At 37.1% G+C, this 14,468-nt stretch overlaps 1 protein-coding gene across 2 annotated transcripts in view; it reads left to right on the forward strand.

Annotated features, from left to right (window-relative positions):
• Positions 1 to 8,812, forward strand: part of CCDC68 (coiled-coil domain containing 68) — a 50,835-nt gene extending 42,023 nt beyond the window's left edge. For both annotated transcript variants that reach the window (XM_040478769.1, XM_040478768.1), the window contains exons 11-12: positions 5,000 to 5,076; positions 7,586 to 8,812. In XM_040478769.1, coding sequence (XP_040334703.1) covers positions 5,000 to 5,076; positions 7,586 to 7,643 — 135 coding nt within the window. In that variant the 3' untranslated portion in view covers positions 7,644 to 8,812. The remainder of the gene's footprint in view (positions 1 to 4,999; positions 5,077 to 7,585) is intronic.
• The last annotated feature ends 5,656 nt before the right edge of the window (positions 8,813 to 14,468 follow it).

Raw genomic sequence — 14,468 nt, forward strand, 5'->3', positions numbered from 1 at the left:
CCTGTTTCAGATTCTGTGTCTCCATCTCTCTGACCCTCCCCAATTCGTGCTCTGTCTCTCTCTGTCTCAAAAATAAATAAACGTTAAAAAAAATACAGATAATAACACACAAACAAGTAAATAAACAATTGGGGAGAATAAGTGTTCTGAAAAGCGTAGAATATGACAATATGTTAGAGAGTGATGGGAATCAGGAAAAGCATCTCTGGACCTGTGATATTTGACCACGTACTTGAATTTAGTGAGTGCTTGAGCCATGGTTACCCTATTTCTGGTCTGGTCCTAGTCAGTGATTATTATGAAGTTCTTAACTGGGATGATATATGCAGGGGTAGGCTGGCATTCACTGCAAATTTAAGACTGCTGCCTATTTTAGAATCCATTATATAACAGGATGAATTGATTCCATTTATAAAAAGTGGTCACCTGAGCTTGAACAACCTGTGTAAGCACATCACCAGTCTAAACCACACAGACAGCATAGTTTTCTCATCCATACCAGAAGCATTCATCTCTTTTTAGGCATGCTTACATGCTTCATTTTATTTAATCCTCAAAACTACTCTGGGAGAAAGTTATTACTACATTTCATAACTGATTAAACTGAGATTCAGAGAAGTTAAGAAACTCGTTCAACATCACTTTGCTGCATTGGAGTCTTCTTGCCTTGGAAGCACCTGCTCCCCTCCCCTCATCACCACCACAAAATCTGTTTATCTGAGTGATTAAATTAAGTGTGTGCTCAGGGGGTGTGTATGTGCATGTGCTTATATTAATGTGTGAAATATATGTGTGTACATACATTATGTGTTTAGAAATGAAGTCATTAAATTTGCCAGGCCTTTTACATTTATTTTAGTCATGGTCACATTTCCTATATTAAAATGATTTCCATTTTCCAGTTTTTTGAGTCATGGTAACAAATACTTTTTTTGGTAACAAATACTTTTTTCTGTGACATTCTTTCTGTTCTAGCAGGGTATTTTTACCCCCTCTCTGCAAGGGAGATATATACACTCATATCTCTATTCTTTAAAAAAACAATCTTTGGGGTGTCTGAGTGGCTCAGTAAGTTGAGCATCAGACTCTTGATTTCGGCTCAGGTCATGATCTCATGGTTCATGGGATTGTGCCCCTCATCGGGCTCTGTGCTTAAAGGACAAAGCCTGCATGGGATTCTCTCTCTCCCTCTCTCTCTCTCTGTGCTCCTTTCTGCTTGCGCTCTCTCTCGCTCTCTCTGTCTCTCTCTCAAAATAAATAAATAAATATTAAAAAGCTTTAAGGTTTAAAAAAATTTTTTTAATATCACTGGAAAATTTCCTGCTTAACTCTACAAAAAATATGTTTCTTTCTACTTTTGTATGATATCTTTATCATCTTAATCTTCAGCTCTGACATTCCTCTCACATTTCATGCATTTCATGCATTTTTAGCTTCCTCACTAATGACCTGCTGATAGGGAAATGTGTCTTCAGAAATTATACCATTTTCTAAACATTGAAGATTATCTTATTTTATATAGCCATCATCACCCCTAACATTTAATTTAACAAGAATGTGTTGGTAGAAAGTATGCAAAAAATTAGGCTCTCTTGTAAAATCATGTCAATAAACTATCCTTGGATAGAGTCATAAAAAAGCAGACATATTCTGGTCATTGATTTGTAGTTTTGTAAAGTAACGATGTAATAAAACTTGTGGATATGGCTGTTCTAATTAAAGGAAAAACTATGAAAGCCCATGAATCAAAAATAAGTATCTAAATCTAGCCAATGAAATAAATCAGCATGGAAGTTGAGATAAATGAAAATAAAGACAGTCTAATATGATAACTCCTATGCTTTTGCACTGTTTGGTACTCAGCAACTTGAGAAACTAGGAATTCGTTTTGGACAAAATCCCAGTAGCCTCTACGTAATTGTCCAGCCTGGATGATTTTAGTATTTGTTCTCATCATGATGTGATTTGAATTGCTTCCTAACTTGCAGAGTATTGTATACAGAGGAGTTTTTCTCAGCAACATACTTGGTCAATAATATGTGCCTACACTTGTTTGGAGTGTATATTAGCTTTACCTCCATTATACAAGGAACATCTTTATTGTCAGTTTATTAAATCTGAAGTACATTTCCTACATGAGACTTTAGTTAAGTGCTTGACTCTTGAAACGTCACAGTGAACGATCAATGTGTGTGAAGACTTTTGTTCCATTTTTTAGTTATTATGCAGTACAGATGCTGAGGGATATGAAGGGGCAAAATCCACATCTTGTCTCAGCTTTCCTTACTTCAATGGTTCTTCATCTTTTTTAAAAATTATTTTAAATTTTATTGAAATCCAAGTTAGTTACCATGTAGCATAATAATGATTTCAGGAGAATTTAGTGATTCATCACTTACATATAACACCCAGTGCTCATATCAACAAGCGCCCTCCTTAATGCCCATCCCCCATCTAACCCATCCCCCCACCTACCACTCCTCCAGCAACCCTCCGTTTGTTCTCTGTATAAGAGTTTCTTATGGTTTGCCTCCCTCTATGTTTTTATCTTAGTTTCTTCATCTTAGCAGCACATTAGAATTACCTATGGAGTCTTGAAAAGTCTTGAACCCAGACTGCAACAAAGTTAAACAGAATCTCTCGGATGAGACTCTAGATTCATTAGTTTTTAAATCTCTCCAGATAATTCCAATATACAACCAACACTGAAAACCAGCACTTTAGTTCAGTGGTTCTCAAACTTGAACAGACGTCAGAGTCATCTTAAAACACAGAAACACTTAAAACTTTAAGAAGTGAGCTTCTTAAAACACATTCCTTGGCTACCCTGGGTTTCTCAATAGGTCTTACTGGAGATTGAGGGTATGTAGTTCTAGTAAGTTCTCAGGTGACGCTGATATTGCTGATATCCCAAGATCACACTTTAAGAACCTTTTGCTCCCTTCTTTTCCACCTAGGCCATTTCATTTTGTCTTCAAGGTCCAGCTGAAATCTCCTTGTGTATGAAAATATCATAAATTATTCTGCTCACTGATTTCTGTTATACCTTTTACATAGTGATTACCTACTGCCTCTGGAATCTCCTGAACTTTTTATTTCTCATTTTTTAATGTTTACATGTTTGTTTTATCACTTCCACCATGCTGTGTATACTGTATACTGGAAAGGAAGATCCATGCTTTCTTGTGCGTCTTCACCTTCTCTCTGCCCATGGGTTGGTGCTATAGACATGGCAGAAACTAATTGGATAGATGGATGAATAGGTGGATGGATGCAGATTAATTATTGATTAATTTCCTGACAGTTTCCTTTCTTCTGTTTCATGTTTATCAGACCTGAAATCCCTTCAGAAATCATTGAATCTCTGTGTCTCCTGGGGCTCACCATTTACTTATTTGTAATATAAGGAGGCTGAGCTAATTCTTCTGGTTACAGAAAAAGAACACCTTTCAGGGAAAAGAGCATAGGATTTGGAGTCACACAGGACTGCATAAAGCTTGCACATTTGAACAGAGTCCTGCATATACAATGTGTGGGTTATCAGAAACAAGTTACCTAAACAATTTGAGTTTTGCCAGCCTTATTTCTTTAATATGCATAAGAATAAAAGTTATCAAAGAATAGATATATGGAAAGCACCTGGAAAAAGTCTTGACATTTGCTAGGCATGCATAACTATTAAACCTCTGGCTTCCATGAAAATTCTAACATGTTTCCCCAAAACATGCATTTTCGTGTTGGCTTGCTCCAAACCATCTGGTGGACTTTTAGGAAATACCTTTTAAACTTCAATTATATGACACTTTAGCTTCTTAATTTCCTAATAGGTATTGGAGCTGGTGTATTACTGTTCTTTTAAAGCTATAGCACCCCCTGTCAACCTCCCACCGAGCCACCCTTCAGTCCCAGACCCTACTATACTGGTGTATCCTTTAAACACCTCTGGCTTGCCAGTGCAGCCAACTGACAACTGTGAGCATGATGCTTTGCTGTTTTAAGTCTCATTTTCCAGATCTGTGGAATGAATGTGCTTGGTGTGACTATGCTGTAGAGGAGACAGTGGCACTGCAGCAGAAGGACATGACTTTGAACCCTGGTTCTGCCAGGAACAAGACGTTGGGCACTTAAGCTCTTAGGACCTCAGTTTTTAGTTATAAAAATGGTACTTGGACTAGAAAATCTTAAGTCTTAAGAATCTGTGCCAGACACTGGGCACAGTACATATTGAATATCTCATTTCAGAACTTGCGAAGAAAAAAACGATGATTCCACTTTACAGATGAGGACATTGGGCTCAGAGAGGTTAGGCAAACTAAGGTCACAAAGCTATCAAGTGGCTGTGCTAGGATTTGTACCTGAGAAATGAAACTGTTGCCTTCCTTATTATCAGCCATTGCATTATCTCCCAGAATTATAAGAGATTTAAAATATTATGATCATATGAGATTTTTCTTCCAACGACTTCAACATGGTAGGCAAGACATGTATTGTTTACCACTAGTATAGAGATCAAGAAACGGAGGCTTCAGTGAGAAAATTGAGGCTAAAAATGCCATGAACTATATGGTAAAGAACAGATGGTGCTTATTTTCATGGAATTTATAATCAAGAGATTGCACAAGAAAGACAAGCATGTAATAAATATTGTGGGTGTCTTTAACAAGGTTCTTTAATAAAGTTATTTTGTGAAGTTCTTTGCAACTCTTTCTACATAAAAGAAACTGTAAAATCAAACATAGTTCAGCTGTTGAATTTCAGAAGCTAATGTAGAATACTCTATTTTAATCCCTTGGAAAAGTATGCACTCTTCAAGATGTTTTTGTAATTTCAGAGATAATAGTGACTCTCAACTGGCTACATTCTGTGTTTTAATAGAGTGACTGAAACAACAAGCTTACTGCCAAGGAGTGATGTAGGTGGTGGGTTGATCAGAAGTATTAAGCATGTGGCTAATCAATGTGCTACCTATGTAATGTTTTGTTTTTTTTTTTCACTTTAGAATAAAGAACTAAAAACCAAGGTGGCACTTTGGTCTGAAACTCCTAGAACAACAGTATCCAAGGGTGTCTCTACAAGGTAAGTTTTTTCTTCCCCCACTGCCATCTGCCTTCACAGCTTTGTTGAACATTCATTCATGAATGTTGGCATCTATCCCACTTGAGAAATATTCCAATCTATTAATACTTATGTAATCACTTGTTTACTGTCTGTTTCCCAGTTCTTGAGAACTGGACCTGTGTTATTTGTTCAGCATTGAATCCTCAAAGCCTAACATATAAATACTTACTGAATAAATGAATGAATAAATTTAGATATCTTTTCTTGCTTTGTGCCATAAAACAAGCCAGGTATCTGCTTCAACTCTTTCTACAAGCAGTGCACATCATCTTCCTTATTGTCCTTGTTTTTCTGTTACTCCTGTTTTCTGTAGCATTGATGAACACTTTAATTATAAATTGTATTTATTTAAATGTCCACGACTGTATCTCAAACCAGGTAGATTGTAAATGTCAAGAAGCCAGGAATGGTTCCTTGTATTTCACTTTATTTCCTGCATTGCTAAGGGCAAGAGTCTTCAATAACTACCTAATAATAACTGAATCAAGCAATGATAATGACCCACTACAGCAATCAAAACGATAGTTGAAACCATCAAAGTCACTTTCTAATGGTGACAGAATCTGAAGTGACAAGTTGTAAAAAAAGAAGTTTTTTGGGGGGGCTCAAATCTTATTTCCATAATACTCTATGAAATTATCACTTAAAAGAAAACATAGTCTGTAATTACATGAATCATTTAAAAAGTGATTAAAAACTTCCTGTTCTAGCAGCTTTTGAATTTCCCAGTCTAATCCCTCTAGGGCAGAAGCCTGTTTTCTGAAACTCTCTTCTGTTCAGTGCCTGAGGTAGAAAATCAGGCCCTCTGTGATGAGTATCAGTCCAAGAATTCAGGTGGGTCCATCTCCCTTGGCAGAACTCCCTGCAGCCTTGCTTCCCTTTGCTAATGATATATGTAATGAGAGATGAGATGAAGCCATTCTGAATAGATTCTTCTAAAATTGTCAGTCCCCCTGATGCAAAGTTATCCACTTTTTGGCCAGTAGCCCTGAAACTTCCAATAAAGAAAAGAAATTGAGCCCCAGAAATATTACAGGAGGAAGTGAAATACCCACATTTCAGAAGCAGTGAGAGAAGTAGTCACTTCAGTGGGGGAAGAAATGAGTCCAGAACAGAAGAGCAAGCATGACTTTCAAAGGAAAAGGAAGACAATTGATTTTTTTATTCCCTTACCAGATACCAGTCCCCTTGGGGTGGTGAGGCATCAGCTGTTTTGACCCCGTAGGGAACGCAGCCAGAGTGGAGTGAAGGAGAGATCAACTGCTTGTCTATCTATTGTAACTACTCCAGTATTGAATGCAGAGACTCTAGCCCGTACAGAGGGAATGTGCTGGAAAGAATGACTTCTATGGCCAATTCTTTAGTTGTAGTAAATTCTTTGTTAAACATCTTTTAGTTTTAAAGATTTCTTTTCTTTCTATGACTTGGTAGGTCTCATGTTTACAAAATGAAATATGGCCAATTGGCTGCTTTGAGAACGTAAGTGGTAGTATGATGTGGTAATTCTGGGTTCACCCACATGCAGTGGAATTATAACTCAAGGGAGAGATTGGAGTAGAAAAGTAGCTGTTCAGGGGGAAAATCATATGCATTTAAAAATTAATCCAGGGGCGCCTGGGTGGCGCAGTCGGTTAAGCGTCCGACTTCAGCCAGGTCACGATCTCGCGGTCCGCGAGTTCAAGCCCCGCGTCAGGCTCTGGGCTGATGGCTCAGAGCCTGGAGCCTGTTTCCGATTCTGTGTCTCCCTCTCTCTCTGCCCCTCCCCCGTTCATGCTCTGTCTCTCTCTGTCCCAAAAATAAATAAACGTTGAAAAAAAATAATAATAAAAATTAATCCAGGCAAATCTCTTTACCCACAAAATATAATTCTGTATCTCTCAGTAAATACTAAAAAGCAAGGTGGTGTCTTTGAGCATTAAAACATATAGATGTTAACACCAGAAAGGGTGTTTGCTGGAGATTCAGGGTCATGTTCTTAGACAAAAACAGCAACAAAATGCACATACAAACGTGTGTGTGTGTGTATATACACATATATACATACATATATATTGTAAATACTGGAATCACACCGTGAGGGGAGAAGTTCAGACTTGAGAAGCCCACAGGACTCAAACATCCTGGCAGGAGGGTTGATTCGTGTTTCCTGTCTCCAGGTCACTCCAATGCATGCCTTCACTGCATGGAATGGCAGATATAGTCTAATTCTCTCTCACTTCCCCTCTTCCTCACTCTTGTCCCTCTACAACTAGCTGAATTTACATAAGTTAGATGCTTCCACAGTATGATTCTATCATGTCTCATGGGGAATTAGTCAACCAATTAACCACCAGATCTCTTAGATTAAAGCAATTAGTTCATATTTGGTCGTATAGCAGTGGTGGAGATGGAAATGGTGGTGATACACCAATTATATCACTAAAGTTTAATGTGCTCTCTATCAATAATTATTTGATCTTTTCTATAGTGAATTGAAGACTGAAGGCACTACGCCCTATCTGATGTTGATCAGGCTCCAGAAATGAGCTGACTAGCTGAAGATCTCAATAAGAAAGATCACTATGTGGGTCTTATTTATTCCTTGAAACACAGACTAAATGTGCAAGTTAAAATGGCTCACTGGCAGTATTCAATGGGATTTATTATACGTCAACGGCTCTGCAGGAAGAGGACACTCCAGAAAATCAAACAAATGTATATTCAAGGCAAGGAACTCTTCCTTCAAAACTTACTGAATGGGTGAAGAGACCTGGGGCATTTGATGGAAGATGAATTTTGCTTTAAACTTCAAAGAGAATCTGAATATTTTTTGCAGATTTTTGCTGAAGTGAGTGGTTTAAGGTTGTCAACTATAACCTTCTGATACTGGTTTTTATGTATATAAATGGAAGAGTGTATGTACATGTGTGTGAATAAATGATATATTTTAAAGTTAACTTTGAATAACAAGAAATATCCTAACATGAATTTATAAATTCATCTCCTGACCTATCGTTAGTAAGAGAGTTATTCTCTATGGCATTATGGGCAGAAGAAGTAGGTTCTTTTTAGCTAATTCCCCAATCTATGCAGCCCTCCATTGCTAAGCATCACGGCATTTTACCGCACCTCTGGAAGCCATTGTTCTTCAGCTGGGACTGAGAATTGGTTGCGAGAGATAACCCACAAGTAAGCATGAAGAAATGCAGTTTGTGACTCTGACCTGGTGCCTAATTTTCTTTATAAGATTCATTGTATTAGCTAAGAAAATATTTGGGGGAAAGAATAGGAACACAATGCCGTCAGCTCACACCTTCACAAAAATACGTGTATTGTGGGTTAAGAGGAACAGTGGCTACTGTCTATAGCTGGGAAGATTCTCAATCCATCGTATGTCCAGTGCCTTGGTGAAAGTGTGCTTGCATTTTGATACAGGCATTCATCACAGGTGAGTTTGTGCTTGCTATGAGGAAAACCAGGCTCTAATTTGTAGAAGTGCAAACGGGCTAACAGGATAGAAGGCACTTGCACTAAATGAATAATGGGCAGACTTAGCCCTGCTGAAGGGTGAATTACTTGTAAGCCTTTTGATTATCCTCTCTGGTGTACGACTGTAAACATTTTCTCAGGAAAGCTGCTTCAAGCCTTTCAATGTGGAATGTGAAATATCAGTATTATCTATGAAATATTTAAAAATACATTCAAATGAGATTAAGTGACGCATTTATAAATTCATTGACGTACTGTAATCCTTGAAATGTTGCGTAACTATATGTGTGCATTTCGTGAATCATGTTTTTATTGCTTGCTGGTTTTGCAGATGTAGTTATTTAATAGCATTTATGACACGGCTCCGATGCCAGGAACAATTCTAAGTACTTTACCTGTATTAATTGCTTTAATCTACCCAAAAGACCTCAAAAGCAAGTCATACTATTACCATCTCACAGGGGTGGATGCTGTGAGGTCTGATAATTTTCCCTGCTGCTACAATGGAGCGAGGATTTGGACCTCTTGATTTGGCTGTCAGTATTCCTTCTACCTGCTCGCTTGATGGTCTGAGATACTCCCACACTATAGAAATGCTTTTTCTTTTTGCTACTTTAATGAAACAGCTTCCTTGTTTCACAGGGTCTGCACCATCCTGTGAGTGACAGAAAGAACCTTTACTCATAAAGTAAATATTTTCCTGCAATAAGTTGGCCTTTCACCTACTTCGACTACCCTCATAAGAACGTAGTTCAGAACAACTTGCTAAAAATCTTCTAATTTTACATTTATTATCATGACCTTATGCCACATGGAAGACGTTTTGGCAGTGTATTTTCAGGCACATTGTGGGAGATTGGGATCATGAATTCTGCTTCAAGCATTTGCAGTGTAGTGTGTGAATTCACTTTTCACCTGGTGATCACTTAGGTTCCTCTTACACCTCAATCACCAAGCTGGATGTTAATAAATGCGAGATTTTGGAATGGATCCATTGAACAGACCTAACAACCAGAATGATTCCCATTAGAATAATGTATTCTAAAGACAAAAATAGGAAGACACTGCTGGATTTAATGTAGGTCTCACTCTGCTCATTTTTGTTTTGTTTTTTGTTTATTTATTCTTTTTTTTAATATGAAATTTATTGTCAAATTGGTTTCCATACAACACCCAGTGCTCATCCCAACAGCTGCCCTCCTCAATACCCATCACCCACCCTCCCCCCCCTCCCTCCCACCCCCCATCAACCCTCAGTTTGTTCTCAGTTTTAAGAGTCTCTTATGTTTTGGCTCCCTCCCTCTCTAACCTTTTTTTTCCCTTCCCCTCCCCCATGGTCTTCTGTTAAGTTTCTCAGGATCCACATAGGAGTGAAAACATATGGTATCTGCCTTTCTCTGGAGGACTTATTTCACTTAGCATAACATCTTTGAACACGGAAGTACCACTGGATGTGATACGGAAAGGAGGTGCTCATGTGCCCTCCATGTTCACCTTGGAATGTTCTTTGGATTTCCTGAGACTAAGATCAAGCAGTTTCAGCAGCGTAAAAAGATCTGGACTCTTCAAATACAAAAATATCTTTTTAATAGTATCAGCAGTATCATTTATTTGTCATATATAGATTATTTCCTATATCTTTACTGTCTCAGCTTTTATCATTTGGAATGTTTTTGGAATAAATATTTCTGAGCCATAAAACAAACAATTACAATGGAGAATAAAAAGTATTAATCTGAAAGTAGTATCACACGAGAAATACAGGAAAAGAAATACCAGTTCAGTTTTAGCCTAAATAATTGTGCTTATAATTATACTAATTAATATATTAAATAAGAAGGCCTGAAGTGGACCTTGAAGTGAATATATGAAGGTAGAAATGAAAAGAAACAGTTTCACTTTGATTACATATATCATTACGAATTACCATTAGGAAATGTTCAAGCAACAAAGAGAAACGTTTAAATAATTGGTGTAATACATCTATCTTTTGAATAATTGTTTACAATAAAGAAATTGATATCATGTTTTATTTTTTGTTTTTATTTCTTTTTACATTAAAATTATGATGTATAAGTAGAGGTGCCTGGGTGGCTCAGTTGATTAAGTGTTGACTTCAGCTCAGGTCATGATCCCATGGTTCTTGAGTCTGAGCCCCGCATCCAGCTCTGTGCTGACAGCTCAGAGCCTGGAGCCTGTTTTGGATTCTGTGTCTCCCTCCTTCTCTGCCCCTCTCCTGCTTGTGCTCTGCCTGTCTCTCAAAAATAAACATTAAAAAAAATAAAATAAAATAAAATAATTATGCATAAGTAAATTAAGCCATTTTTATTTGATTGTTCATGACAATAAAATCCATAATCAATGGATTGGTTTTGCTAGTGAACAGGTAGATGACTCCCTGAATTTTTCTGCTAATTTTTTCTTGGATCCAAATTAATGGGAAAAAGTAATCTATTAATATTTTATTCTGAATATGAAAAAATAGTAGCATTATAAAATTAAGAACACACTTTTCAAATTCTTTCATATTTCTTTACTTTCTTTACCTCTCCTCTGAGCCTGAGGTAATCATAGAATCCTCATCAATATTGATGTAAGGATCCATTCCATCAAGAACTGAAAATTCCTTCAACTAATGTCATAATCATTTTAATTCCTCCCTTCCACCTTTTTTGCTTCCTTCCATTTTTTTTGGGGGGTGGGAAATATTAAGATTCAGTAAAGACTTAGATAATCATATTTAATTGCTGTGTTATTATTAAAATATATACTTATAAGTGTTTAAAACTTGAAGCAGAATTACAGAAAATTGGTATTTATCCTAGGCATGCAAGGTTGATTTATCATTTGAAAATAAGTCAATGAGTGACACCTGGGTGGCTCAGTTGGTTGAGCTCCTGATTTTGGCTCAGGTCATGATCTCTTAGTTTGTGAGTTCAAGCTCCACATTGAACTCCCTGCTGTCAGCACAGAGCCAGCTTCGGATCCTCCACCCTCCTTGCTCTCTGCCCCTCCCCCTGCTCATTCTGTCTCTCTCTCCCAAAATATTTTAAAAAATCAATGTAAGTAACCATATACACATAATAAAGCAGAAAAATCATATGATTATTTTAATAGGTGAAGAAAAGTATCTGACAAAATTTAACACTCATTCATGATAAAAACTCAGCAAACTGGGAATAAGAAATTTTATCCTTCGGATAAACAGCATTTACAAAAAAGCTTTCAGTTCATATCACTAATGATGAAAGACTAATATTGAGATGGTTGCCCTCACCACTTTTCTTAAACATTGTACTCTAAGTCCTAGCCATTGGAATATGTCAAGAAAAAGAAAAAGGAAGAAAAGGCATACAAATTGGAAAGGAAAAGTAAAATGTCCATTGTTGTTCATGCAATTGTTAATGTAGAAAACTTTAATGAATCTACCAAACAGCTACTAGAACTAGTAAGTAAAGTTAACAAGGTCACAGATTACAAAGCTGAAATTAGTGAAATTGAAATTAAACATATTAATAGTTTGCTATTGGTGAAAACATACACAAATATCTAAATGGATGGAAAGGAGTATCCATAAATAGACCCATCTATGTGATTTTTTTTTATGTGATTGATTTTTGACAAAGCTGTCAAGGCTATAGAAAGGAGACAGGAAAAGTCTTCTAAACGGCATTGAAAATACTGCAAGTTGTTGTGGGTGTTTTTCTTGCTGTTGTTTATTTTTGAGAGAGAGAAAGACAGAGTGTGACAGGGGCAGAGACAGAAGACACAGAATCCGAAGCAGACTCCAGGCTCTGAGCCATCAGCACAGAGCCCTACATGGGGCTCGAACCCACAAACTGCGAGATCATGACCTGAGCCAAAGTCAGACTCTTAACTGAGCCACCCAGGCACCCCTACTGCAAGTTTTATATGTGAAAAAAAATTAGCATCAATTCTTATCTCTCACAGTGTATAATTAACATGAAATGTACACTATACCTAAATGTAAAACGAAATTAAAATTTCTAGCAGAAAACACGGTCTCTTTGCAACACTTTGCAAACTTTGTGTTTAGTACACAAAGAACACAAACCATAAAAGAAAAAAAATTGATGATTGAACATTAAAATTCAAATATTGTGCTCTTTGAAAGACACCACTAAACAAATTTTAAAAAGCAACCTACAGAATGGGTGAAAATATTCACATGTATAGGATTTGTATTCAGAATATATAAAGAACTTTTAAAACAATGAGAAGACAAACTAATAAACATATGGACAAAAATGTTCAGAGTCACTTTTTTTTTTTTCAACGTTTTTTATTTATTTTTGGGACAGAGACAGAGCATGAACGGGGGAGGGGCAGAGAGAGAGGGAGACACAGAATCGGAAACAGGCTCCAGGCTCCGAGCCATCAGCCCAGAGACTGACGCGGGGCTCGAACTCACGGACTGTGAGATCGTGACCTGGCTGAAGTCGGACGCTTAACCGACTGCGCCATCCAGGCGCCCCCAGAGAGTCACTTCTTAAAACAAGATAGACAAATTACAAATACACATATGAAAAGATGCCTCATCAGTTGCCTATCAGGGGAATGCCAATGAAAACCACTAAGAAATAAATACCAAACACCCACTAAAACAGCTAAAATACAAACACTGGCCTTATTGAGCATATGGAGAAACAAAATCATGTGCTAAAGGCAAGAATGCAAAAATGGTACCAGCACTTTGGAAACCAGGCTGTTTCTTTAAAAGTTAAATATACACCTGCCATATGACCTAGCTGTTCCATTCTTTGTTTTTTGTTTTTGTTTTACCCAAGAGAAACAACAGCTTCTGTCCACAAGAAATGTGTATCTGAATTTTCATGGCACCTTTGGTTGTGATAACCAAGAACTAAACACAAATGTCCATTAACAGGTGATACAAAACATAGTACATCCATACTTTGGAAGAGAACTTGACAATAAAAAGAAACAAAGCATAAATATATACAACAGTGGATAAACTTCAAATCATTATACTTAGTGAAAGAATCTAGAGGAAAAAAAGAGGACATACTATGTGATCCCATAGTGAAAGAGAGCAAATCAGTATTTGCCTGGGAAAGGGAGTAGAGGGAAAGTGCGAATAGCAATACAGAGAAATATATGGGGGTAGTAGAAATATCCAGTGTGTAGATAATGGTTATGTTTTCATGGATATCTTCCATGCCCAGAACCAATATATTGTACAATTTAAATATTAATTTCGATAAAGTAATAAAAAATTTTAAGTTAATGCTACATTATTCTATACCTACTCAATCAGGTTCTTGTGTAGGAGTCGTTCATTTCTTCTTTCAACAAATATATATTGATGCCTTCTATTTGCCAGGCACGGTTCTAGATGCCAGGGCTATGGCAGTGGGGAAAGAGGAGGGTGTGAATGTGTCAGAGAAGAAAGAAAAAGGAAAAAATCTTTACCTTAATGTAAATATATTCTAGTGACAAAAAAAAAAAAAAAAAAAAAAAAAAACAGATAATAAAGTCAGAGATGTCCCATGGACTGTGAATAAAAATAAAGCCGAACACAGGGATCAGGAATTACTAGGGGTGAAAGGCTGTGGTTACACTTTTAAACTGGGTGATAATTTAAATGTAGTAACCATGGGGGCACCTGGGTGGCTCAGTCAGTTGGGCATCCGAGTTTGGCTCAGGTCATGATCTTATAGCTTGTGAGTTCAAGCCCCGCATGGGGCTCTGTGCTGACCGCTCAGAGCCTGGAGCCTGCTTCGGATTCTGTGTCTCCCTCTGTCTCTGCCCCAACCCACTCGCATTCTGTCTCTGTCTCTGTCTCTCTCAAAAATAAACATTTTAAAAAATTAAAAATAAAATAAATAAATGTAGTAACCATG

Source organism: Herpailurus yagouaroundi, unplaced genomic scaffold, assembly GCF_014898765.1.
Source record: "Herpailurus yagouaroundi ecotype Mexico unplaced genomic scaffold, PumYag 142, whole genome shotgun sequence".
Classification (NCBI taxonomy): Eukaryota; Metazoa; Chordata; class Mammalia; order Carnivora; family Felidae; genus Herpailurus; species Herpailurus yagouaroundi.